Source organism: Narcine bancroftii, chromosome 8, assembly GCF_036971445.1.
Source record: "Narcine bancroftii isolate sNarBan1 chromosome 8, sNarBan1.hap1, whole genome shotgun sequence".
Taxonomy (NCBI): Eukaryota; Metazoa; Chordata; class Chondrichthyes; order Torpediniformes; family Narcinidae; genus Narcine; species Narcine bancroftii.
The window spans coordinates 92,844,517-92,871,247 of record NC_091476.1 but is presented as its reverse complement, the minus strand read 5'-3'; the positions used below and the strand labels follow the sequence as shown (position 1 = coordinate 92,871,247).

General features: G+C 39.2%; 2 protein-coding genes and 1 long non-coding RNA gene across 5 annotated transcripts in view; 1 reads left to right on the top strand and 2 right to left on the bottom strand.

The window, feature by feature from the left end:
- The window catches only part of LOC138741035 (endothelial cell-selective adhesion molecule-like), a 134,082-nt gene extending 113,361 nt beyond the window's left edge, over positions 1–20,721 (bottom strand). The window contains exon 1 of one of the 2 annotated variants that reach the window (XM_069894511.1): positions 20,707–20,721. Coding sequence is in view for 1 of the 2 variants with exons in the window: in XM_069894510.1 (XP_069750611.1) it covers positions 190–219 (30 nt within the window). In the remaining variant the exon portion in view is untranslated. Of the gene's footprint in view, positions 1–189; positions 348–20,706 lie in introns of those variants that run through there. The other variant, XM_069894510.1, reaches the window with a different exon arrangement.
- Positions 249–13,357, top strand: LOC138741036 (uncharacterized). 2 transcript variants are annotated; one of them, XR_011343277.1, is made up of 3 exons: positions 249–352; positions 2,604–2,768; positions 13,082–13,357. It is a non-coding gene; the product is annotated as an uncharacterized lncRNA (long non-coding RNA). The 2 variants fall into 2 exon arrangements; XR_011343278.1 differs by lacking the exon at positions 249–352 and adding an exon at positions 369–507.
- The window catches only part of msantd2 (Myb/SANT DNA binding domain containing 2), a 49,767-nt gene continuing 37,164 nt past the window's right edge, over positions 14,129–26,731 (bottom strand). Inside the window, exons 3-4 of the mRNA XM_069894509.1 lie at positions 22,094–22,154; positions 14,129–20,795 (exon numbers count right to left, since the gene is read on the bottom strand). Coding sequence (XP_069750610.1) covers positions 19,928–20,795; positions 22,094–22,154 — 929 coding nt within the window. The 3' untranslated portion in view covers positions 14,129–19,927. The remainder of the gene's footprint in view (positions 20,796–22,093; positions 22,155–26,731) is intronic.

Below are 26,731 nucleotides of genomic sequence, written 5' to 3'. Positions count from 1 at the left end.
GGAGGGGGGGAGAAAAATAAATAAACAGCTCCGTATTAGTTTCCTGCAAGGTATCGTTTGCAAACAGTCCGACTGGCGTTAATTCAGGACCTCGATGCAATTAAACCACGCTGATGGAGCGCAGGCAGAGAAGCTCCGGGGTCGCCGAGCAATTGCAATGCAGCCGCCGACTGTCAATCAAATCCCTACCTGCCTGACTACGCTCCGCCCAATCAACATCCGGCTGCAATTGATTGGTTGCGGGGAGGACCCATTGTCTGTCACCCCGGGTGCACCTGCACATCCGAAAGTAGTAGAGCGACCGTGGCCGTCTCCCAGCGATCAACTTGACGAGGACTTGCAGTTGTGCGGAGTTAGTGTCCCCAACTTTAAGATTGGGGGGGGGGGGGGGGGTTGCAGCGAATCATTTCCAAGTCCAGGACAGGTTCTTGGACAGAACCGTGAACGGGGGCCAAAGTCCACCCGACCTCAGGCAAGGAGACGATGACCTGACCCAAGACGATAAAGGTGTGCAACCTTGAGCAGAAATCAGAAGGGATTCACGGATAGGAAGAGCCAGTCAACCTTTCCGCCTGGGGCAGAGTCCACTGTTGACTTGTCCACTCGGATAGCACAATGCTCTGAGCTGTCGATTCAGCTGGTCATTGGGGGCTCTCTTCCTACCATGAAGGGCATCTACGACACTCCATGCAAGCGAAAGGCAATAGACATCGTGAAGGACTCTTCCTAGGATTAGGGCCTCTCGGTCCAGATTGGGCAAGTGTTTTCCCCCAAGCCATCAGACCCCTGAATTCCCAGAACATATGCGGATAGTGTCCCAAGGTCCTTTACTGTTTGTCTTAATATTTTAATGTGTTTAACTTCTATTCTAACTTATATTTATGTAAATGCACTCTGGAAAAAACACTATCTTGTCCTTACCGGGACGATAAATAAAGGTGACTTGAAACCTGAAGCAAAAACAATTTGGAGCAAATTCAGTTGCATGAAGAATAATTGTCGTTGGTTAAGGTGAGAATGCAGAGGAGAGATCAGCAGTCTAATGAGGATAGGATGGAGGGGATTGTAGATGAAGCTAAGTAGTGTCCTGGCCTCACAGTATCAGAGGCTTGGGTAAGGGTTCAATCGTGACTTCAGCAGCTGTCTGTGTGGAGTTTGCACACTTTCCATTTGGCCCACTCGTGTTTCCTCCTGGCACTCTGGTTTCCTCCATGTGCCAGAGATTTGTGGGGCAGTAGGTTAACTGGCCACTCTAAATTGCCCCAAATCTGTAGGTCATCTAGGGCAGTGCTTCTCACCCTTTTTTTGTTCACCAGTCACGTACAATCTTAACCAATAAGGTTGAGAACCATTGATTGAGAGGGAGTTCATGAAAATGTTTGGAGAGTAAAAAGTAAAATTATTATAGGATTGTCTTGATGGGTGTTTGATGGTGAGCCTGTTTCCCTGCTGAATGTATTAGTAATCCTCTGAGAGGAAAAGATTTCCATCGTCTCTGTTTCGAGCAGGTGATCCCTTATTTTTGAAGTTCTGGATTCGCCTGCCAAAGAAGGCATCTTCTCCTCATCCAAGAGAGTCAACATCATAATGAACCCCCATCACTTGGTCACAATCACTTCTCTCTACTACCTTCGGGAAGGTATGGGAGCTTGAAGTTCAGCACTTCCAGGGTCAAGAACACTTTATTTTGCCCAAACAGCTCACCAGACTCTGAACCTCCCCTTACAGCCCTAAACATAAATCAGTGTGGCACCACAAAAATGACTGCACCATTGAAATGCCACCTTTTTTCTTGCACTAACTGTATATATAATTTATTGCTTATATTTAATATCCCTATTCTGTACTGAACAAATCAATGTATACTCTGTACATACAATCTCATTCTTTCCTTTTCCCTCTGTATCCTTTCCTCCAATCTGTATTCACAGATTCCCCCCCCCCCCCAGCTGCCAATTCTCAGCTTTCCTCTCCTTCCCAATCATCACCTTTTATCTGTTGGTCCCCCTGTCCTTTCTTTCCTTCTCTCCCAGCCTTTTAATTCAGGTGCCTGTCTACTTTTTACTCGTACCTTGAAGGAGTCCTCAGGTACAAAGTATCAGATATAAAGATATATCTTTACCACCTATGGACGCTGTGAGGCCTTCAGAGTTCCTCCAGCATTGTTGTGTTTTCACTTTGTACATTGTGGTAGTACTATTGTACAAAAAAAATGTTTGGCTACAGCTTCTCAGTGCATATGCACATTGTGTGTGTACCGATAATCATCATTATCAGTTGTTTAGACCCTTCAGAATATTGTGTTTAAACAATTTCCTTGTAACTTTTCCAAATTCCAAAAGGTACAAGCCTCAATGGCCATTCTTTGCTCAAAGGCGGCTCAGGCAAATTCAATACTAAAGGTCTCTAACTGTAGCCTTCTGTCATCTTCATTGATGCATTACAGAAACCTCCAGAAAATAGGGTGCAAAGTATGACAGCAATTGGTGTGCGAGAGAGGAATACAAGAATTTTGTTTTTAAATATATACTATTGTATATTGTAATGACAAATCAAAGTATATTCCAAAGTTGTATTTAAAACTTTGTTTTATTATTGTTCAGGAAAAAAAGAGGTAAAAACACAGTGACACTGCTAATGGAGCCAATGCCTCACATGCTTCATTCTTGACCTTGGTGCCCCCTGTGTGGAGTTTGCATGTTTTGACTGTTTTCACATGGAGTTCCAGTGGATGCTCCAGTTTTCTCCCACATTCCAAATGTTTGCAGGTGAGTAACCTATTGCTTTTCTCTCTTTCCAATTCTGTTTCTCTAAACTAAAACTTTGATTGGCAAGCAAATTTTCTGAACAGTTGGGTGTTGGGTCTTATTTACTGGCAAATATTTTCCCACATCTTGGATCTGGTGCAGTAAAGATATTCAAGAATTTTGCTGGAACTGTTGAATCTGAATTACAATAAGAGGCTGGGACCTTTCTCCCAAAAGTGCAGGAAGCTGAAGTGTAACTTTATTGAGGAATATAAAATCATGAGGGAATTTCCCTTTCCTGGTGAATGTTCAGTGCCCTCCATAATGTTTCAGACAAAACAATTTTTTCTTTATTTGCTCCCTGTGCTCGTTTTAAATTTGTAAATCAAACATTTCACAGGTAATTAAAGTGCACATACCAGATTTTATTCAAGGTTCTTTGTTCACAATTTGGTTTGACCATGTAGAAATTACAGCACTTTTGAAATACATAGTCCCCTCATTTCAGGGAACCATAATTTGGCCTTGCAGGTGCTTGTGAATACTCAGATAAATTTAATTGCTTCATTAGTGGAGGTATAGGAGAGTCAGGCTTGCCTCAAAGCTTTTGATCATTTTTGGAGCCTGTAGTCGCCATTTATTTTTAAACACGAGGACGAGAGCAGTCCCAATAAAAGTCAAAGAGATGAGGCTGACAAGAATGAAACAGGAAGCAAGATCAATTGTCAGTGGCCAATTTTCCTACCTATACATCTTTGGGCTGTGGCAGAAAACCATAGCACGTGCTGGGGGGGGGGGGGGGTGGGGGGTGACATTTAGAGACAACATGTTAACTCCATACTATCAGCATCAGAGGTCAAAATTGAACCCAAGATATCAGAGCTGTGAGGTGGCTACACGATCTACTGTCCATGTTTGTGAGGCTGCTATTTAATTCTGCGCCCTTGAGGAATTAGATGTTCACCAAAATTAAGCTTCATACTTCTATGTCAATAAATATTCACCTCCCTATCTTCCAGACTCCAGGCAGCCACAGAGCAATTACCTCCATCGTATTGTCTGCTATCATGAATGATCAATGCCGGCACACTCATCTCTATCCATGCCTCGGCCACTTTCCAATATATACAGCCTATTGCATACCCCTCTCTTGGGAATTTCCTAAAGCAGAGCGTTTGGGAGCAGCAAACACATGTGGGATTCAGCCCAGAGCACAAAATCTAGGCTGACACTCCAATGGTTAGAGATGTTAGATAATTCGTCCCAAAAGGTGATGCAAAGAAATACCATTCAAAAAGCAATGTAGAACCCCATCTCCCAGACCCTCATCCATTTAATCAAACTATATAATTCTAACCTCTACACAATTTGCTTTTCAACTCAATTTAGTATCATGAGCAAATTTAGATAATCTGCATATTGGTCCCCTCCTCCAAACCATTTATGCATATGGACCAAATTCCAACCCCTTTAAGCACATCTTCTAGGTAGAGTGCTGAAGCACCATAGAAGTATTCAGAATGAATGCAGGAATCAATTCACCAAGGACTGGATCCAAGATCTGCGCAATATGCATGGCATTATGGTCCAATGCCGCCCTCATGTGGTTCAGTATCAAATTACAGTGTAAATTAGCAGATTTATTTTCATTCGCCATTTCTCATATTTCCAAAGATCAGCTGAAAGATGAAACTGAACAATGCATGATAAAAGCAGATAGTTCTCAGTGAGGCACTTGGCAGATCTTTGTCCTTAAGGGCAGCAACAACTAATAGGATACAAAACATGAGGAGATAATTTGTTGCAGAATACTAAAAAAGGTCGATGCATTGGGCAGATGTGTGGTAGATGAAGTTTAATGTGGAGAAAATGGAGATGATGCATTTGGTAGGAAGACTGAGGAGAGGCAATAAGCAGGAGCCGAGCCACAAGGGGATATGGGTGCAAAGGTCATTCAATGCAGTAGTGCAAGTTGAAGAAATGTACTCACATAATTTTACACTTCAGCACATAGACGTGTAGGGTTGGATCCAGAGATGCACAAGAATGATTCAAAGGATTATGAACTGCAGTTAGAATGAAACCATTTCCTTTGGGAAATACTGACAGAAGACCTGATTGACATATATCAATGAACAAATGGGGCTCAACATGGTGGATTGCAACAGGCTGCTCCCCTTGGTGGACATGTTAAGGACCAGAAGTCACAAGTTTACAATAAAGGAGAAGGGAATTAACAGGGATGCAAGGAAAAACATTTTTGCAGTAGATTGTTAGCAATTATTGAAAGAGACAAGATTTAGAGGCTTTTAGATATACAGAGAATGGATGAGGCACTGAGATTTAGCATGATGTTCAGCCATTGTGCATGGAGGGGCCCATTTCTGTGCTGTCGTCTTCAGTGCTGATATAAAGCATTCTAGCTGCAGATGTGATGAAATATGTTCCAGTGCAGCATTTAATAGGATATTATAGAAATATAGGGCAAGGTAAACATTTTAAGGCAATGGTAGAGTCAGAGGGTAGAACTTACAAGTTGATCTCAAGAGAGCCTGTACTGACATGATGATGTAAATCATCTTTTGTGCTGTAGCCATTCTAAGAAGCAACAAAATTTCAAATTTTCAACTTAATATTATAGTGATGGAAGAGGGCACGATTCAAATATATATAAAATTCATAAAAAAATATTTGAAGAATCCAATCACAAACCTGAACTGCAGATACATGGGAACAAAATGGATGGTAGCATATGTCAAATTTGATTAACACTACAATATTTTGGCCCAGAGCAGACTCCAAAATTCTTTTTTTTTCAAAAACTTCTCCAACATTCTGTTGGCATTTTTTTTTGTTAAAACTGCTTTTAAAATTTATTTAGAGACAAGAGCATGGTAAAAGGCCCTTCTGGCCCATGGGTTCACACCATCCAAATACACTCATCTGATTAACGTATTAACCCCATAACTTTGGAAAATAGGAGGAAAGCAGATCACGTGGAGGGAACCATGTGGTTATGAGAACATACAAACAGCACTGGGTTCAAACCTGGGTTGCTGGCGCAGTAATAGTGTTGTGTGATCCACTTCTCAAACCTCCTCTGATAGATATCGTTGCATAAGTATTTTGTCTGGGGGCTTCAAATCAAGGGCAAAGGCAGTAATTATTTGTAGCACCAGATGCTAGGAGGGGATAGTTAGCATGCAGACACTGATTCTGATCTTTCACCCCTTAAGCCTATTTCACTCTTCAATTTTTATAGACTAATATGCATCTCAACTCCACATTCTAGGGATAGCAAAATCAAGGAAAAAATCCATTCTGTTAAATGCATCCTAACCCAAGTTGTCTTTCAGGAAACATTCCAGATCACGACCACCCTTCACATGACCCTAAAGATCAGCCTGAATGGCTGATTCTGCATAGCCTCTGCTGTTAAAGATTTTTTTCTCTATCAGTTGGATCAATTCTTCTGATCATCTAAATACTTTAATTATATTCACAGAAAAATGTTGAAGGAAATGTGTCTAGTCTGTGTAGTACATCCCAATAACTCGGCTATTTCAGCAATTAAAACATATCAAGGTGAATCTGTGCTATGCCCCTTCGAACAGTATTTACATAGCTGTGTTTTCGGTTCTTCTGTCAATTTAGTTGGAACTAATTCAGATGAGTTGCAATACTCTGTAATTAACCATTAAACAAATAAATAGAAAGATGAGTTTAAAATGGTAGCTTTCAATTTCAGAATATGCCTAACATGGTCAAGATTGTTAAAACTGCAAGATCAACAGTTTGGTTTGGCAAACCAGCACTTTCGTCATTTTTGCCAGAAAGTGGATTCAGTCATTACAGAGCAGATTCATTGCTCTTTTCAATTGTCCCCCTTGCCTGCTTATTGTGGCCATAAGTTTATCAATGAAAGTCAGCAGGCTACCCCGTGATCTGTCCCAACTCATCACTCCTCGTGTGTGGTCCGAGAACAAGTTCAGAAAGTTGATTCAACTGCAGGAGATGCAAAGCCCAATTTTGTCTTTGTGTGACATCTGCACAAACATATCTGTAGATCAACAACAATTGTTTAATCTAATCAAGGGTTGTCAAACCAAGAGACCTCATCACCAAATGCATACTGTACCTGCTGTAAACTAATATCAGCAATTTCTGCTACCAGCAAACTCAATAACTAAATTTAAAATTAACATAACTGATCTTCATTTGTGACCATTACCTGGTAAATGTTTCTCCTTAATCATTAAATGCGCATCACAAAGTTCAACAAATTATTGCTTGGTTTGTTACAGCTTCAGTGAGCCTTTTTGATTACTTGCTCAAAATGTTTAATGAATTCACGTGCAATACCAGAAGGTTGCATCAGATAATTAAATTACAGTACATGTAAACTAATTTAAATAATCTGGTGAGCCAAGTTTAGGAATACTCTCCCTGACTTACAACCATACATACATAAAACTGAAAATAAAACCATAAATATTAAAAAAATAAAGAAAAATATGCAAATATAAAAATTATGCTTTTGGAATGAAAGTATGGATAATAGCACCTATGGCAAGAGTGCCCAACCTCTTACAAAAAATAGCCTTGGTGGCCTCCATACTGTATTTGATGAATGATAAAAACAGATAAGTGAATTTCCAAGATAAGACTGATCAGTCAGAATGGAATATCTGTAGTTTACTTTATAGGATTATCTGGATTGTTCATTCTTCAACTGTTTGGAAAGATATTAATTCACTCCCCTTAATAAATATCAGTTAGGATACCTTCATTGAGGGTTATTGGTAGTATTTCTTTGAGAGTTCCAATATAGCAATTCATTAAAGATAATGCTCTGCAAATTAGTGAATCTAAAGATAGACAAGACCCCTAGTCCTGGTGGAATGAATCTTAAGGTACTGAAAAAAAAAAACGAAAAGTTATAGTAGGAGGATTGGTCATAAACTTCCAAGATTTTTGGATTCTGGACTGGACAGGTCCAGGCAGATTGGAAAACAGCAAATGCCAAGCAATGTATTTTTTTTTTTAAAGGCAGCTTTTGCCAATTAGCTTAACATCAACAGTCTGAAGAAATGTTTGAAGAAATAATTAAGGAATAGCAAGACATTGCAATAGAAATTGTTCCATCAGGCAGGGGCTGCAGGGATTTGGGTAGGGCAGATCCTATTTGACAAACTGAGTTATTTGAGAATATAATGAGTAAAGTGGATAGAGAGGAGCTGATGGATGTTATCTCCTTCAATATTCAGAAGCCATTCAATAAGGAGCTACATTTTTTTTTATAAAAAACCTTCTCCATTAGATAAGGATGCATGCAGTTGGGGTAAAGTATTGGCAATGGATAGAGGACTGGTTGACTAATAGAAGGCAGCTGGAATAAATGGGTGTTTCTCTGGTTGACAGTGATGAGTGGAGTGCCACATGGGTTGGTAGTAGACACACATTTGTTTGTGATGTACATTTTGATGATTTAGGACTACGTGTTGCATATCTGAATATGCAGATACTAAATTAATTGGAAAAGAAAATTGTGCAGAGTATGTGGAGACTTTGCAGACATGTAGACAGGTTGAGTAAGTGGACAGAGTTCTAGAAATGGCTGTTGATAAATGTGAGGTCATACATTTTGGAAGGAAAAATAGATCAGAGCTCAATGGTGAGAGATTGCAGTGCGCTGTTGTGCTGAGGGACTTGGGAATGCTTGTTCACGAATCGCAACGGTTGCTTTGTAGGTACAACAGGTAATCAAGAAATGCAAAAATGTTGGCCTTCATTGCAAGAGGGGTTGAATTTAAGAGCAAGGAGATTTTGGTGAGGATGCATACAGTTCTGGTTCCCCCAATTGAGAAAAGATGTGCTGGCTTTGGAGGCGGTCCTCAGAGGCCTACCAGATTGATTCCAGAGATAGGGTGATAAGCCCATGAGGAAAGATGGCATCACCTGGAACTGCACGGCTGTAATGTTGCAGAATCACAAAATTATGAGTGATCGACAAGATAGCCAGTTGTTCCCACTGGCAGGCAAGACTAGAATAAGGGGACAGAGCCTCAGGATTTGCAGGGAGTAGAGTTGAGGAGGAACTGCTTTTTCAAGAGTGCTGAATCTACAGAATTCTCTGCTCAAGAAAACAGTACATAAAAAAAATACATCATTAAGTATATTTAAGACAGTTAGATTGTTAAATAGGGGAATTATGGAGAAAAGGAGGTGTCTGGCTGCAAGTCCACAGCCAGATCAGCCATGATCTTATTGAATGTCTGACCACCCTCCATGAGCCAGATGGCATCCTCCTACTCCATTTGCAAGTTCATGCATTTCGAGTGGCTTCTGTAGTCCTTCACTGAAATATAACTCACTGAAAAATTTTCTAATTTTTCATTGGATAATCTATCCCAAGATTCTTGTCATTACTTTATTGAATGAACTGTCATATTAAAAGATGCCTGCCTTTAAATCCCTCATGGCTAAATGTGGTATGGTATTTGCTCCCTACCCTAAACACATTTCATTTCTACACTCCCATTCAACAAACGTGATCACAATTTTTTTTACCTTTCCCGCCCACTCCACATCCTGCGTTTACTACTTCGTTTTGGAATTGATGACACCCTACCATTACCAAAATAAAAACCATTTTCCTCAACTCAACCAACTTAAGTAGCCCATTGACCAATGTAGCACAGCAAAGGAGCAGTTTTCATCAGAGACCACTGCAGGGTATCTCCCAAGGTCAACATAAGGCAAGAAGCAACCTGACTGTTGCTCATGTTGAGATTTCCTACCTTTATAATATTTGAGAAATTGAACTGGGATATCTCTTGACATTATAACATCTGTCGCAATGGTAGCTATTCTATAAATATTTGAGTGTATAAACCTGCAAAATACAAGCAGGTTTACGATTCAGATCAAATTATTTAATGTCAAATTATGCAAAAAAAATTAAGGCTGCATTATCAGTTTCCTGTGGGTACCTCCGCACATTTATCAGAGAAAAATACAAGTTTTCCTCTTGTGTAGTTAATTTGTGGACAACGATGTATTTAAAATGGGATTATAAACTAGTTTCAATCAACTATTTCGTGATAAAGGAACACTTTCCTAGCATTATATTTGACAGAAACATAGGCAATTGAAGGAATGGTGCCGACTGGCACATTCTAGGCTGCAGGAGTACATAATGAGACTTGGCACAACCAACACAAGAGTTCTACAGGAAAGGACTGTCTAGGATCATCTGACTACCAGATGGAGCAGCTATGATTGGTGGGGATACAATAGAAGAGGGAGTAATGCTGTGGCTGGGGGAGGGGTCCATATTAGTGGCAATGGTGCTGTAAATGGTTACCACAAAATGAAAATAAGCATATGACAATGTATGTTTTTAAAAAGTTTTCCTTTATGTACAAATATGACACAATGTGAAAAATCCTTGCACTGCATATTTTTTTGTTTTGAAGTCTATTTTGAATTTTTAGAATAAAATTAAATAATAATGTTCAACTTTAAAAATGCCTTTGAATAAGATGGAAATTGTTCAAACCATGAAAGTTGCTCAGAGATTTTTGGTTGAATGGATTTTCATACCCTAAAGTGCTGGAGGTTTACCAATCTTTGCAACAAAAAATGAAATCAAGGTTACATAAATGACAATAATTGAATCTCAAACCATTTACATGATTTCCAGGTACTAACATATTACAGTAGTGCAGAATTCAGTTGCTACATGGAGTTTGCATGTCCTCTGTGTCCGTGTGGGACCCCTCTGGGTGCTGCAATTCCCTCGTATGTTTGGAAGAAGTGTGATTAATTAACTATTGTAAATTAGTGGACATATATGCCAGGGGAAACTGAATGAGATTGTTGGGCATGTGAGAAACAAGGAAATAATTTTGTGGAGGATTGGAGAGAGGAATGGGACAGATGGGAATGCTGTGAGCCATTAGAAAAATCAACTAACCAAATGGTTGCCTATGCAATTGAAAATAAATAAGTATCCAATTTGATGCATTATGTTGCAGCAACTTTTTTTTTAGGGGAAAAAAGTGCAAAATATGAAATTGTACACAATTTTTGAAAATAGCTGATGGAAAAAATAATGAAACTGAAGGTGGACACATCTTCAGGATCCAATTTAAAGATCCAATTTAGAGCTGCTCTTTCAGGATCTGGACAAAATTCTAATAAATCCTCTCTGCACTTTTACCATCTTATCTTTCCTGTAGTTAGGTGACCAAAACTAAACACAATACTCCAAATTTGGCCTCACCAATGTCTTATACAACTTTACTATAACATCCCAACTGCTACACTTTTAATTTATGAAGGCCAATATGTCAAAAGCTCTTTACCCCCTGATCTACCTGTGACACCACTTTCACAGAATTATACATCTGTATTTCTAGATCCCTCTGTTCTACCACACTCCTCAGTGCCCTACCATTTCTTGGTCTGTCCTTCCAAAATTCAACACCTCACACTTGTCTGCATAAATTCTATCTGTCATTTTTCAGCCCATTTTTCCACCTGGTCCAGATTCTTCGGCAAGCTTTGAAAGCCACAACGCCTCTAATCTTCGTGTAATCTGTAAACTTGCTAATCCAATTTACCACATTATCATCCAGATCATTGATGTGCATGACAAACAACAATGGTCCCAGCACTGATCCCTGAGGTACACCACAAGCCTCCAGTCTGAAAATCAATCATCCAGGATCTTTCATTGGCTTCTCCCGTATGGCCAATGTCGAATCCAGTTTACTACCTTCCTGACAAACCTCCCCTGAGGGACCTTGTCAAAGGCCTTACTGAAGTCCAGGTAAATAACATTCACAACCTTTCATCAACTTTCCTGGTTAACTCCTTAAAAAAAACCATCAGATTGGTTACACACGACCTACCACCGCACAAAGCCACGTTGACTATCCCTAATCAGTCCCTGGCTATCCAAATACTTGTATGTCCCCTACAATTTCTAAACCAGTCTCCCTTAAGGTTCTTTACATAGACGGCCACTCTGATCTTCAAGGGGACAAATTTTCTTTTGCTATCATTTTGCTCTTCATATAGAAACCCTTTGGATTTTCCTTTACATTGATTGACAAAGCAACCTCGTATCTTCATTTGGTCTTCCCGATTTCCTCGAGTTTATTTTTCTTGGATTTTCTCATTCCCTGAAGCATCTGCTTCATGAGTAATTTTACAGCTTATCATTAATTCTACTTCTCGCTCTTTATGGGTTTACATTCCAGTTCATTTAACTTTCCACATAACAATAAAACCTCACCTTCCCTCTGCATTTTTTTAATATATATATTTAAATTTGGATCTCTGATTACCATTTCTGTCCTGGAAAATTTTATACACTTCATTCAATTTATTTAGGATCCTCAACTCAACTGTCACGAGGCCCTTGAACCAATTTTGCTGGCCCATGTAACTGAAGCAAAGGAAGAAATTCCGGTTGTCATTCTGTCTGATCTCTTCTAAAACATCCAAGGCCTGGGCTTCTTTACACCCATGAATAATTTAGAGATAAAAGAGTCAGGATAATGGTCATTGTGCATTAGCTGCCAGTAGCATTAAGATATTAAAATAGGAGTCAAATTCAATCCATAATCAAGAATAATAGAGGCAATATATAACAAATTAAAAATAGCTAGAAACAGCTAAATCACAATTAAAAGTGAATGTTGTACAGTTGCCAAAGCAAAATTGGACTGGACTGTTGCTAGAAGGATGGCATTTAATGGAATGAAAAAATCCTTTGAGTTGATTAGCACCACGCAAAACTTGAAAAGTGATCTTATTGTCAATCGAAGTAAAAGGCTTACTGGTACAGTCTGGACATACAAAAAGGGATGATCACTTACTGAATATGAGATCCCACTAAATTACTTTCTGGTACAAGCAGGAACCCTGCTTACGTGCAAATATTCTGATGAAGTGATAGCTTAGCCCCTTCAAGAAAGCCTGGGCTCTGACAACTCCCTGAGTAACCAGAAAATAACAGATCAGGGGTCAGAACCAATCAGTATAAAAAAAACTTGCCGAAGAACAGATCAGAATTTATTGTCATGAACAAGTCATGAAATTCATATCATTTCTAAACTAGCAATGATACGATGCGTTAGTTTTTGAAGCTAAAGAGCCAAGATCCAATGAGATAAACAAATACACTTGTTATTCATTTTGGTTTGACATATTTCTATTATTGACTATAGCCTGCAGAGACAATGATCATCTTCAGCTTAGAGGAAACAAATTACAAATTTAACTGTTTATTGTCACCTGAGATCAGAATTTTTTTAGTATAGATGAGAAAAGAATGATGCAGAGGATCAACGAAAGAATACATGGGAGGGCAAAGCTCATGTCAGAACGAATTTCATTTTGGGAAAGTAAGACTGTTCCCAAAACGAACCATTTTCTCTTATTTAAATGGTGAGAAGCTTGAAACCATGGAGCAACAGCAATTCAAGGCATCATGCATCAAAATAACAAAGTCAATCGTACTTGATGAAGGGCTCAAGCTTGGAACATTGTTTTTTTTATCTTTACCTTTGCAATATAGACTTGTTTGACCTGCTGAATTTCTCCAGCGTTGTGTTTTTTGCTTCAATCAGTGTCTGCAGACTTGTGTGTTTGACTCTGTGCAAAACTCTGAATACGCGTTACTTAGAAAACGAAGACACCTAACAACACAAATGCTGGAATTCACAGCAAAAAAAAAAAAGCAAGACTTAATGAAGACTGTTCTTTATTTATCACTGATGCTGCTTGGCCTGCTGAGTTCCTCTAGATTATTTTATTTCCCCCACTTCAATAAAAGCGTGAAATGGATTTGAGCTATGGGAGGGTGGAGCGGAATCAGCATTGTAATGAGGGTGTAAAAGGAAATGTAGGGGCCAGTTTCAGAGACTTGTCAAATTGATTTGAAACATTTTAGTCAGATCACTCCTTAAAGGTTTTGCTATTGTAAAGAGGCAAAGTACTTCTTCAAGCACAAATTAACCTGACATTGTTTCTTCCTAACCCAACTGCAACATATTAAAATTTCATTTAGTTAAGGATATCAAGGGATAAACCACTACTTTTTTTTTTGCATGGAATTGAGAAAAGGTCTGCAAACTAAATGTTTGATGAAACAGCTTGTGCAGTGAAATCATCTACTGTTCCTTTTTTTAAAATATATAGCAACAGGAAACCAAGAGCATTGGATCATGTCACTTTCTATATCTGTGACCAATGGTTTGTTTAGTCATCCCCATCAGCTCTTCATCCAACTCCCACCCAGCTCTAACTCATCTTACGACTTTGAGTTCAAGATATTAGTATTTAATGAATGGTTGTTTTCTCATCTGTAAAATCTGAAATGTATTGTTTTATTAGATAAGGTATCCACACAGATAATAAAGTCATAATTATTTTTAATATCTAATAATTTATAGCTTAATGCTGCATCAAGAGAATGCAAGACATATCTCACCAAAATAGCCCAGAGCCCCTGGGACTTCCCATTGAAAATAATGGAAAATCCCCAAAGTTCTTTAGTGAGGGCCGTGAGTGAGGATTATATTCCTCAATATTGTAAAAGATCTTGTCTTGATCACTCGGAACCAACATTCTAATCCATACTTATTTTTCAGTCACAAGCATTTGCTGGTCAGCAGCGATGCCATAGTTTTTCCTTGAAGGATAAATCATTTCATAAAGTATTACAATATAATCAATAACAGCAGGGATAAATACCACATAATATTTCAGTTAAGAAAAAAATGGAAAAAAAACTTGTTCGTGTTTTTGTCGCCATTCTGTAATTACTTTTTCTTCTCACAAATTTGAAGTTAGGTTTTAATGCCACCACAATGTGGTTACTTGGACAATGGTGCAGGAATCAGCACTTGCTGATTAAATCTTCACACCTTGTCCTGATCTGGCTGTCATACTGTCCATGTGCATCATTGGTCAGCTACACAAGAGGAATGGCTGCCTTGTTTAACAAAATCAAAGCTTTACACTGCTTAATTACAGCAAAAAGAACATTTGAAATAAAACTTTGGAAAAAAAATTCAAAACACAAAAATGTAAAAATACAATTTTTTTTTTGTTTAAAGTTACCTCATCTTCATCTTTATATGATCAACAGTGTCTATACTAAGAATGATACAGTTCAGCCTACCTGGTTGGTCAATGGTCAGAACAATGGTTTGCTCTGGAAATTCTGTTCAGTTATTTGGGTTTTGCTTTGCTGACCATTTCATTTGGTCTTCAATTGTATGGGAATTGCAGTACAGTAATCCTAAATAAATTAGGGAGTGCATAAAACTGCTACATTTGAATGCTTCCACAATGTTGCCCCTGGGCAAGTTTCCAAACAGTGTGCACTCTGGTGACCCAAAAGAAACACGCACCCTGTCATCGCAGGTCCAGGAGTCTAAGCATCCGTGCCTTCTTTGGCTGGTAGAAAACCACGCAAGGACAGTCCAGTACTTTATCGTGAGATTGGAATGTTTCCAGACTGCCCAAGTTGTAGATTCGTGAAACTTCTCACAGGACTTTGAGATAAGGCTGCAGAGATGCGAATGCATTCATTGCATTTCTTAACAAAGATCACAGATCTAATTAAAAATTAACAGAATAGCTGATGACGAGCAGAATTAAACATTTAATGGTTTCCAAAGGAAAGTGATTGGAGGGATCTTCCAGAGGGACTACTATAAAGTTGGAAGCTGCCCCAATAATCTTGTGGGTAAGGACACCATCCAGTATAGTGCTAAACTTTATACACCACAAAATTCCTGAGCTGTATTTCATTCGCTAATATCCTGGGCACAAGCAGTGTGCTTCATTTAACTTTAATATGGTAGATGGGGAACTAAATGAACAAATGTTCTTGATCACAACCAATGAAATCACAGGAAAGCAACGATGCTGTGAGAAGGTGTGAACTTTGGCAACACCTGCCATGTTGTCTAGTTATAAGCTGCCAACATTTGATGTTTAGGTTCACTAACCAACATTATTCAAGATACTAGAAGGCTGTTTCTACCTGCAGACCCAGACCTAAGTAACAGTTGGCATCAGGACATGAGGGGAGAAGCAAAGAGGGGCATGCTGCTTCAAGCAAGACTACCATATTTATACATTAAACTGACTCTGAAACAAAGATAGTTTGCCTTAATTTAGATGCACATCAACTAACTATAAGGTGCCTTTCATTCAGGATCAGCAAGTTGGGAATCAAATCCTAATTAAATGATCCTTGTGAATATCCTATTTTGCATAGTTTCCTAGAACTGAATTCAAACATTGATCTCAGCTCTCAAGCTTGCAGGTGTGTGTATATATATGTCAGTTTTAATTAGATAAGAAAATTCTTATCATAATAAGATTTCCTGTAATAGCTTCTTAAAAATATGGAAATTCATGTTTAGGGAAAACTGAGTGACAGCCATAGTTTCAAAACTAACCCACTGATCAACACGAGCTTAAAAAATAAATAACCAAGTGGTCAACAAGACCCATTAAGTTTTTCGGACTGAATGATGAAATAACTCCACTAAGCTCTGCTTCTATCACTAATAGGTCGAGGTGTAGACAGCAATCTGTATTGTCTCAGTGCCCATAACCACGAGCTAACAAGACTTGCAGATCGGTACCTCTTTTTTGTCCCCAACATTAGAAGGCAATCTTGTTTTTGCTGAGATCAGGGGTTTACCTTTTCAATGTTTAATGATACTCATATGTCCACAAATAAGAGGTTGTCTGTCCTGTAATATTTCTGAAAAATAATTTCAACAAACCACAGTTTACTGAGTGAAAGACAATTAGTTCAGGGGCTGGACTGGATGAATGTTTTCTTTAAAAGGAAAAATAAGGGGAAAAGGTAGTTACTGAATGCAGTCTTGAGGTAAAATTAATTGAGCAGTTTGAAAATATGATTAACACTAAAACATTTTTCTTAGTGCTACTAGAGGAATACATTTAGATTACATTTGAAATAATTGCATTTACTGTGAAGTGTATATATTATTGTGACACGTTCATACACTCTTTACCAAGCACATCAGAGATTTACTGGTGCCATTGCAACAGGATTCTGCTGTTTAAGAAAAAAGGCAACGGGTCCACATTTATAAAGAGTAAAACAGCGAAGCCAGGCTTGGTCGGAATTGTTATTGTTCATGGATATTAGTCTGCAACTTCATGCTTTTTGTTTTAATGTAAAGATACTTCATCGAATAAATAGCACCTAAAGTAGTGCTACCTCTGCTTTTGGGGAAATTCTAACCAAGAATTCTAGGTCTAAATATTTCAAGTTGTGTGGTTCTGGAGAAAGATTCTCGGTCACCCACTAATGCGTGATCTCAACGTATTGCTTGTACTTTTTTAATAAAAAGCTTTTCGTGGCAGAAAACTTTTTTTTTAAATGAAGCTGAAAATCCTGACCCACCCCCCATGATATTAGACCAGCATGGTCAGCATCCAGAAACTCCAACATGACCTTCATACTCATTGACTTAAAGATACTTCCCAAGTATCTTGGGGAATTTGATTTCGACAAACTGATTACAGGAAACCCCTGCCATCTGGCATCTATGGGGACTGGTAGGTGCCAGATAAGTGAATTTTTATGGTTGCTTGAGATCGAGTGTAATGTGTTGGGCAAACTAATGGCAAGGGGTGCCAATTTTCAACCTGTTTTCCACAATTTTTTTTGTCAGTTGCTTGAACTCTGGTTAAGAGAGGTTTTACTATCACTCCACGTTTATTGTACATGGCACAAAATAACAATGATGATTGCATTCCCCCTCCTCCTGGCAATTTCAATGAGAGTGACAAGACTATTTTAAAGCTCAGCAAATCATTACTTGACCTTTTGTGACACTGGGCTTAGTTCCATTAGGGGATTACTCACAACTGAAATGGTCCAATGACATACTGTTTTCAGTTAGGTTTTAACAAGGCATGTTGGACATTTAGACAGTTCTGCTTTGACTTCTAAACTCAGTGTTAGGAAGTTAAAGCTAGATTTGTGAGAATCAAACAAACATTTGTATCACATTAGCCTACAGACTAGAAGGGCATGAAATTAGCATTTTGGACTCCTTTTCATGTGAGGAATGGTCTGTTGCTATTTTGCATTCTATTATCTATATTACAATTATTCACAGAAACATATTCCACCCTGCCAAAAATGGACCAAATTCCATAAAATAGCTGATGAAATAGGACTCAAATCAGAGCAACTTTCCTTGCTTCGGTCAGGCAGCATACACATCCAGACAGTAAGTGGATGCCTACAAGCGGGAGATAGAGGGTTGAAATATTATGGCCTTGTATGACACCAGATCCAATGGTGTGTCCTGTCAACCAGAGTTTTGGACACATGCATAATTTGCAACAAACAGAATTAGGGATCATGATTAGTTTATTCACTTCAATGCATAAATTTATGCTCTTGCTATCTCCCAAATTGAATCAGCACAGATAAGGCAGCAAATTTGAGGAGTTTCTTATCTATTTGGCTGTTTTACAGAATTCATAGAAGAATATCCAAATCTCCACTGTTTCATTAATGGCCTGAAAATTAAATGAAGTTTTTTTGTTAAATTTGCTGAATTTTTTTAAAAATGAGAGCACTTTATTTCACCCTCAAGTTGTAGGACAAACCCCCATTTTCATATCAGGGAACTGAAGAAAAATCTATCCAAAATACTTAAAACCCTGACAAATGACACTGTTGTGTGCACAGCCACACAAAAAGTGGCCTGTTTGATTGAACTAATTGTGGAAAGCCACTTGGCTGAAACTTCTGCCAAGTCCCTGGTGCTGAGATGGCACCTTACATAGCGAGAGGACTTGAACAAATAACGAGAGAAATGAAAATAGTAGAAAAGTATCATTTTGATGTTATTCTTTAAAGATAATTAAAGGTAAATACTATTCATTCAAGCATTGACTTGAACCTTATTCAAAAAGTGCTGTTTACACGCCTTTATAAAGTTAGTCCTGATAGTAATTCACGTCATGGATGGAGTCCATTTTAACATAGTCCAGATAGAAATGGGCAATGCAAATCATCCGGTTACTTTTAGACACCATGATCAATAAACTGAGGCGATCATAACAGAGGATTTCAAATTGGGATTCTTCTCATTAAGGGTTTAACTACATGTTCCCACCACCATCCTGCTCCACAATTTTCATTGTGGCCATCTGTTCCCACTGCATTTCTCCCACTCTGTCCAACATGTTACGCACTCAAATCAAACCCAGGATATTTTCAAGGCACTGTGCACATTGTTTCAAGTGCCAGGACAATTGCTGCTGAGCAGGTTGGAGTTAGGAAAAGATGCTTAGAAAATGAGGTTCTCCGGATTGTGTTTCTGATAAAAGTAAGGTAATATTTTATCAAAGGAGGAAGATTAGATTAAAACTTTGGCCAACTGAGGCTACTCCAGAGCAGCTTCTAAACAATAGAACATGAGCGATTTCTTCCTCATCAATAGAAAAGGCATGATTCCTTGGACAAGTCCTATTTCAATTCCGTCATCCCTTTTCTCCTTTCTAAACCTCACGCCCAACTTAAATACTTGTCTGTCACTCAACACAATTGGGAGCACAGTCTGTAACCCAATGAAATCACCACAAAAGTGACTGTTGGGTTTGAACGCTGGGTAATGCTAAAACCACAGAATACAAGTATAGCATGCGTTCCAACATATGACCACATTACTGTAGCACTCAGGTATTTTTGCAGCTTGCATTCTTGCCCTAAACTGTAAACAGGTTGGCCTACAGGGTACACTGTGCACCCAATGGACTGAAACCAAGTCATCAGATCTTTAAAGCCACAAGGTACTGAGGCTTCAATGATCATTTCCTTGAGTTGAGCTTTTATTCCATAGAACAGACCAACTCCAAATTCAATCTCCACCATTTAGTTCTTATCCTGTACTTCAATTCCATCCAGTTTTGACCAAAGTGGCTCAATGTTGTCTTTGCCTTCTCCCTCAGCCATAATGGTATTGAAAACCTTCAAGTACAGCAAATGTGTGAAGCTTTAAAATCAAAACCCTGACGTTATTGCAGATCTAAATGTGACCAGGCAGAAATCTTGCACATCACAAATTGAATATGTTGGCTATGGTTGGAATTTACTTTGTGAACCGTAAAGAATACCCCATGGCTTTTTCCAAACATTCTTGCACGCAGCCCGAAGAGAGATACTCTTTTTCTACTTCTATAAATTTGATGTAAATAGATCTGGAAATGGCTCCTGATTGGCAGTTTTCAGAGAGGAAGTTGTTGATGGTACACATCTCCACAGCCAGCATCTTGGCAGGTGGTTGAAAGTGTTGCAATATACACTGACGAATGGTTTTCTCCTCTGCCACACCAAGATAACAGTAGCGAATTTTTAACTTCATCTCACTGCCATCACTAAGTTCATTTTGCTGAAGTGATGGTCCTGCAGTTGTGCCCCCAGAATCCCGTTGCAGAGACACCCTTGGCAGCACCCTAATCCCATAATCTCGGCGTGGGGATAAACTCTCTCCCTCTGCCTCTTCACAACCAATGACATACAAGCCATTGGTATCCGGGATCCCGCCCGGAAGCAAATATTGTACAACGTTGTCACTGGCTGCTCGGGAAAGTGCGATGGGTATCCATTCAAAAGCAAAGTGCAGCTCGAGACAACGTGCCTCACTTTTTGTGATCTCAAAAATTTTGTAATAGACTTTTTTCCAGTTCATTTTTTGACGTTTAACAGCTATCACTTTGCCTTCTGATCTCTCTGGATTTAAATATTCCTTCAGTCTCTTTCCAACTGGCACCTGGGAACTGATTTCTGCATAATGATATCGTATGTCTTCCACCCATCTTGTATTATAACCAATGGCAAAGATACCAAGTTTATTTGCGAGGTACATACTGCCAAGTTCGTCGTAACTTTGGAAATCCTGCCATTTTGGCTGGACCACGTCCAAAAGTGCCGTGAGCGCCTTCAGAATCTCTGGTTTCCTTGAAAAGAGCAAATTGTAAAGAGGTCAGAAAAATATAAACTGTATATATAGGTTATGATATTTACAAAATAATCAAGTAGAGTTCAGGGGGCACATCATTTAGTTGATTAACCCCATTCCAGAGTCCTATAACCTTTTAAGTGTACATGTCGTCCCCAACATGTCTACTTTCAACATTTGAACAAGACAGTCAGGTCATGACAACTTGTGCATTCAAATACCTTCATCTCCCATTTTTTGAAAATTATCTTATATCGGTGTCTATTTCCAACACAGTTATTAATGAAAGTCATTTATTCTAGATTTGGAGACACTAATAAAATGTATCTAGACAGTGGCACTACAGTCTGATAGGGAATACATTCACCATTCAAGCCTCTTACTGATCTCTGGTGAGGAAGAAGTGAAACTTTTACAGATCAGGTAAAAATTCTCAAAACAGAACAGAAAATGTCAAGCCTCAGTTTTCCATCAATCAGACACCCAATTACTCTAGCGGCCATTGCTGTTCTTCCTCACCAAATTGAGTGCAGCCCCAAAACAATATTTGCTCTTACAAGTGGGTGGTGAAGCTCCATGAGAAATTATGACTGCAGTTAAACATTAATCAGGGAGGATACTATTAATAAATTAATGCCTCATCAGCACTGGGAGAAGTAGAATGAATTAGTATCTCCAAGTATCTGGGATGAGAGAGGGGTGAGAACTGTGGTGGGAGGAGGGGAAGAGAGAAAGAGGACGGAAGTTCTGTTAACAAATTAAATTGATCAGGAATGGTGTCTCCATCAGTTCTTCACAAATTATTCTTTAAAGTTAATCATTAAAATCTATGTCAAGCTTTTGTCCTTGTCAATACTTAGTATGTGACATGAAGACTACGGTCTGAAAGATGCTTGTTTGCAGAAGTGTACTTTAAAAAATGACTCAATTAATAAATCCGATTTAGATTAATTTGCCCCATTTTAAGTTTCTCTGCATACTGACGTTAACTTTGGGAAAAGTTAACCAAACTTCACTTTTCCAGGGTTTGTCATGGAGTATCAACAGAATAGGAAATAATGAACATAATCACAGCTGTAGCATATTTACTTTAATGTGCACATCCTATCGAGCAATAATCACTAAAGACTGCATACTTTGCCTGGTTTTCATATTCTCCTGATCAGTAATCAGTACTGACCCATTAATACAGATCAAGATGGGAAATTAAAGTAATTCTACTTCCTTGCACTTGCAAGATTTTCAAATCCACTTCCTGCAAGGATTGTATGTTTAAAATTGTAAGAGGAGACTTACTGCATGTTTTCTGTGGAATCACGTTGTGCTGTTGGCTTCTTCCTTACAAAATTCATAACTTCTGAGAAGAAAAAATGTTTTAAAAGAGTTGGTTAATTTGTCTATTTATTTTCACAATGTATTCTGAACATGCCCTGAAATTACCCCAAAATAAACTGCAAAACACCTAGTCAAAGTAAGGCAAACACGAAGAAAAAGGCTACTTGGCTTGAACATATTTAAAACGACAAAATACAATGGCGAGAGCAAAAGTATATTAATTGATACAATCATGATTACACCAGAGGTTTTAGTTCTCAGATAAATTTATCCACACCAGTGATGAACTAAAATAGGTAATGTTGCAGTGGTAGCTATACAGAGTTGAAAGAACGAAACCAGTACTCAGTGGGCTCATCTGCACTCCAGTTGTTAACTTCCTGCACTGCGCCTTACAAGGCTTTCCGCAAGTCCCAGCCTCACACCAGAAGTGACGTCGTGCTGCAGTCCCATGCGCATGCGGACCCAACCGGTAGAAGAGACACTCCCAGCGGCGCCATCGTGTTACGGCCGTAACATGCAGAGCCGGTTCGCCTGCTGTCATGGATGTGTACTGCCACAATGTCTCTTTTTCCATCTGATCTTACCCAAGTAGCTATCCAAAGATGGTTCTTGCTCTTGTATTAAAAAAAATAGAGAACTAGAAAAATCAAAACAGGCCATACAGAGATAAAAACAACAAAAAAATGCATCCTGAAAGTCAGACTGAAAATATGAGAGCCACTGCTCAAAAAGTACAGGGTATTCCCTCAAAAATATTTCAGTCAACTTTAGAGTATCTTAGGGACAATGGCTTCTATTCCCCTGCTGCCAGACTATTTAGAGATACAGCACAGTAACGGGCGCTCTTCCTTCCCATAAACCTGCACCGCCCCAAATACATTCGTGACCATCCAGAGCACTCAGAAGAAACTCATGCAGACGTGGGTAGAATGTACAAACTTATTCTAGATGTTGCTGAAAAAGTGTTGTACTAACCGTGCCATTCATATTAAATGAGTTTAAAGAGTACAAAATCATTTCAAAATGCAAATTTTACAAGCAACATTACTGAATAAGTGTCTCCTTGAAAATCAAGGAGATTAATGTGGTCTTTTTCATGGTTTCAGTTCCACTCCCTCCTCACTTTTCCATTTACTCCCATAATATTAATTTTTGGCAGGAGCGTAGAAAACTCAGAAGCACGGTTCATTTTGTACCATTGGCCCAGGAGGAGCACTGGTTAGAATGCTGCTCCTCTTCAAAAATAAATGGCAGCGCTGCTGGAGCAGACCTGCAGAGAGCGGGGAATGAAGTCTCAACGGTCCACCACAGTGTCCAACCACCCAATCTGACTGCCACTGGCTCTGTACAGGCTTTAAACACCCTGTTAAAAGGAGCCTGTGATAATTTATTTTAAAATCTGTTCCAAGCTGGCGGCATCGATGATGAGCAGCAGCCATGAGAGGCTGCACACTCTAGTGAACCGGAGGACTAAGGCAGAGCAACAGAAAATGGGACTCCATGGGAAGGAGAAGCAGAGGAGATGACCGACCCACAGGACTGTGACCAGTGAAGTGCTCCAAGACTGAAGAACACATAGATTGTTGTTGTCTCAAGGCAAGGTACCCACATAGGATGTGGGCTACTGCCAACTGCAGTCAATGGACTCACAAGAGGCTATGGACTGCTGGAGATTGGCTGAAAGAGTACCAAGTATCGGAACAGAGATGCAAGAGGCTTCCTGAACGCGTCATAGGTGAGCATCTGGAGCTTGGGTTTTGAATGAAGGCTGCGGAGGGTGTGGGAGTGCAGGAAGTGAAGCCATGGATATTCAGCAACCATGGGGGTATTTCTCTTTTGCTTCTCTTTCTCTGGCTGTATGGAGCACTGGACAATTTTTGCTGGTAGCAAATCTGCCTGCCTTACAGTAGACTAAAGGACATTTTGTGTAATATCACATTTTCTGTTTTATTGCATGACAAAATAATCTTGAAACAGTTTGTGGGACATTAAGAACCTCAGCTGAAAGGTTTTCCTATTATAGATAGTTGAAATGAAATAGAAAAAACATTCACTGATATTTATTACATTTTTCTAAGATTTGTTTCAACAAAAAGTCCCTTTTCAACTGTGTGTGTTAAGTTGTTTTGCACAGCAGCCATATGAACTGGGTTACTGTCAAAAGTGTCTAAATGGTCAGATAATTCAGAATGAAAATAAATAATAATACAATGGAATAATTTTATTGCTTAAAAATAATAACTCTGGACTCAAAGTTATCAGTGTTCATCTGGGAAGCAGAGATTTTGTGTTTTTTTCTCTCTGGGCCACTCTTAATCTGTTGAGATGCATCTATAAAACATCCTTCAAGAAAGGATTCAATCACAAAATGAATTCCACTCAAATAAAGAGCTCAAATACAACATTAACAACAGTTATAGGCTACTTGATTTTAACCAAAGAAATTCAATTTAAAAAGTTTTCAGTGAAATAACTCTACATCCACAACCCAAAACAGAATTTGGCTTCTGCTTCACAAGTGCCGAAATGCACATTCCTTCTCAGTGCTCTCTCCACATAGAAATCACATATTTCTGTGGGATGAATGGTAGCCTAGGGTTAATTTCCCCTACCTCCTCTCCTTTCATAAACACCGATAATCCAAAAGGGCAGCATGAACTTCCACAGCCTGCATAGCAGGGAAATCTGCCTGTTGACTATGTCAGGCTAAACTGGTGCAAGCCCTGTAATCCCATTGAAATAATGAGAGAAAAAATAACCTGTTAGGAGAAAAGTAAATTACGTTTATTCAATTAGGCTCACTTCAATGTTTCTAATTGTGTTCTTTGTGATAAATACAAAATCTTTTTAAAATAATACAATATTGTTGACAGGTTTTCAAATGTCACTGAACAATTAAAAATTCTCAAATTTTCAAAAGCAGTTACAGCTGGCAGCTGGAGAGCCTGGGTCAGGGTCTTATGAACAAAGACATTCCACATATGCAGTTAGTCCTGGAGCTGCAATGACCCCAGGTCATTCTGAAAGAAACAGCCCAGCCTATGGCAGTTTATTTTAAAAATAAGAGATGAGGAGATACAAGCCCTTCTGGGACTCAGGTGTGTGCCACCTAACCACACCCATGTAACCATTTAACCCACTAAACCTCATTGGAACGTGGGAAGGAACAGGCACACCTGGAAGAATCCTACACGGACATGGGGAAAGCATACTAACTCCTTACTGTCAGTGACAGATTAAAATCTGACGCTGTGGTAACCCAACACCCAATCCCAACCAACCAATTTTCCCCTGCAACCGTGTCTGCCTGTCCCGCATCGGGCTTGTCAGCCACAAACGAGCCTGCAGCTGACGTGGACATTTACCCCCTCCATAAATCTTCGTCCGCGAAGCCAAGCCAAAGAAAGAAAGAACTGTGCTACTCATTTCTGTGCATGACACTTTTTACGTTGTAGTCCACATCCCTTGTAAAATATTGATGTGATACCACATTTACTTGCCACAAATAATCAGATGCCTCAGGATGCCTTGAATGGACAAAATGGAGCAAGGGAATGGCTGACTGCTGAGGTGTGGAGCGAGTAAAATAAAATTCCCGAGTGAATATTTTAGCTACATAGTTAGAAAGACTATTAAAAAATCTATTTTCGTAAACAATTAGATTGATTCAATACCATTATTTCCCCCAGACGTCCAACAATTCTACCTCATGGCTTGAACACAAAGAGGTGACAAACTTCCCAAATGCTGCACATGTACAAAGCACCCTCTTCAAGTTTCCACTGGTTGTGACGTACTCTCCTGTAATGGAGGATTAAAACCATGTACCCAGATGCTTTTTGCTTGTGTGGAACTGACGACACTGGGTCCACACGCAGGTCACCTTACTTTCAGAACTAGCAGATGTAATTAAACTCAGCCATGGGGACTTATCTGAAGATACACTTTGAAATGGAATTCCACTGTGAGGCCCAGGGAAAGCAGTTGTCAAATGCAACACTCTGAAATTGATGAATTGGTCACAACCTGTCTTGCTCGAGAAGTTTTCATAAGTCTTTGTATCTACGAGATAAACCAGGAAATTATAACATCCTGGTTCCATAATAATTAATCTTCTAAATTGTAGAATGTAATGTTCAGTTTTGATTTTGACTGACAAATATTAGAAGGAGTAGCGCATGATTAATTGTTTTTGGGGTATATAAGCCTGTGGTCCTGCTGCTGAAGTTTAGACTCTCCGAGGGGTGGGAACACCCCTTGTCAAGAAGGAAGAACAGCCAGAGTCCGAGCAACGTCCCGGTCGGGGGAGGTGGAGAGGCTGCTACCGGCGCCCTGACAACCTACTACAAGTGTGCAGTCGTTGCCTCGCTTCGGCAGTTGGGACCAGTCCAAGCGTTGATAAGTATACTTGGGAAGGGCTTGCATATTGTAGTGTGAAATCAGCTTTTGAATTAGTAATAAACATTTGTATAAACTGAACTGCTCTCGGTGTGTGTGTCTATTTTCTTTCGGTAGCTCAAACACTGTGATCAATCTAAAATGAACAAAGTGAGAGGTATAAGTTTACCCAGACATCTCCTCTGCCACCTTTGAGCT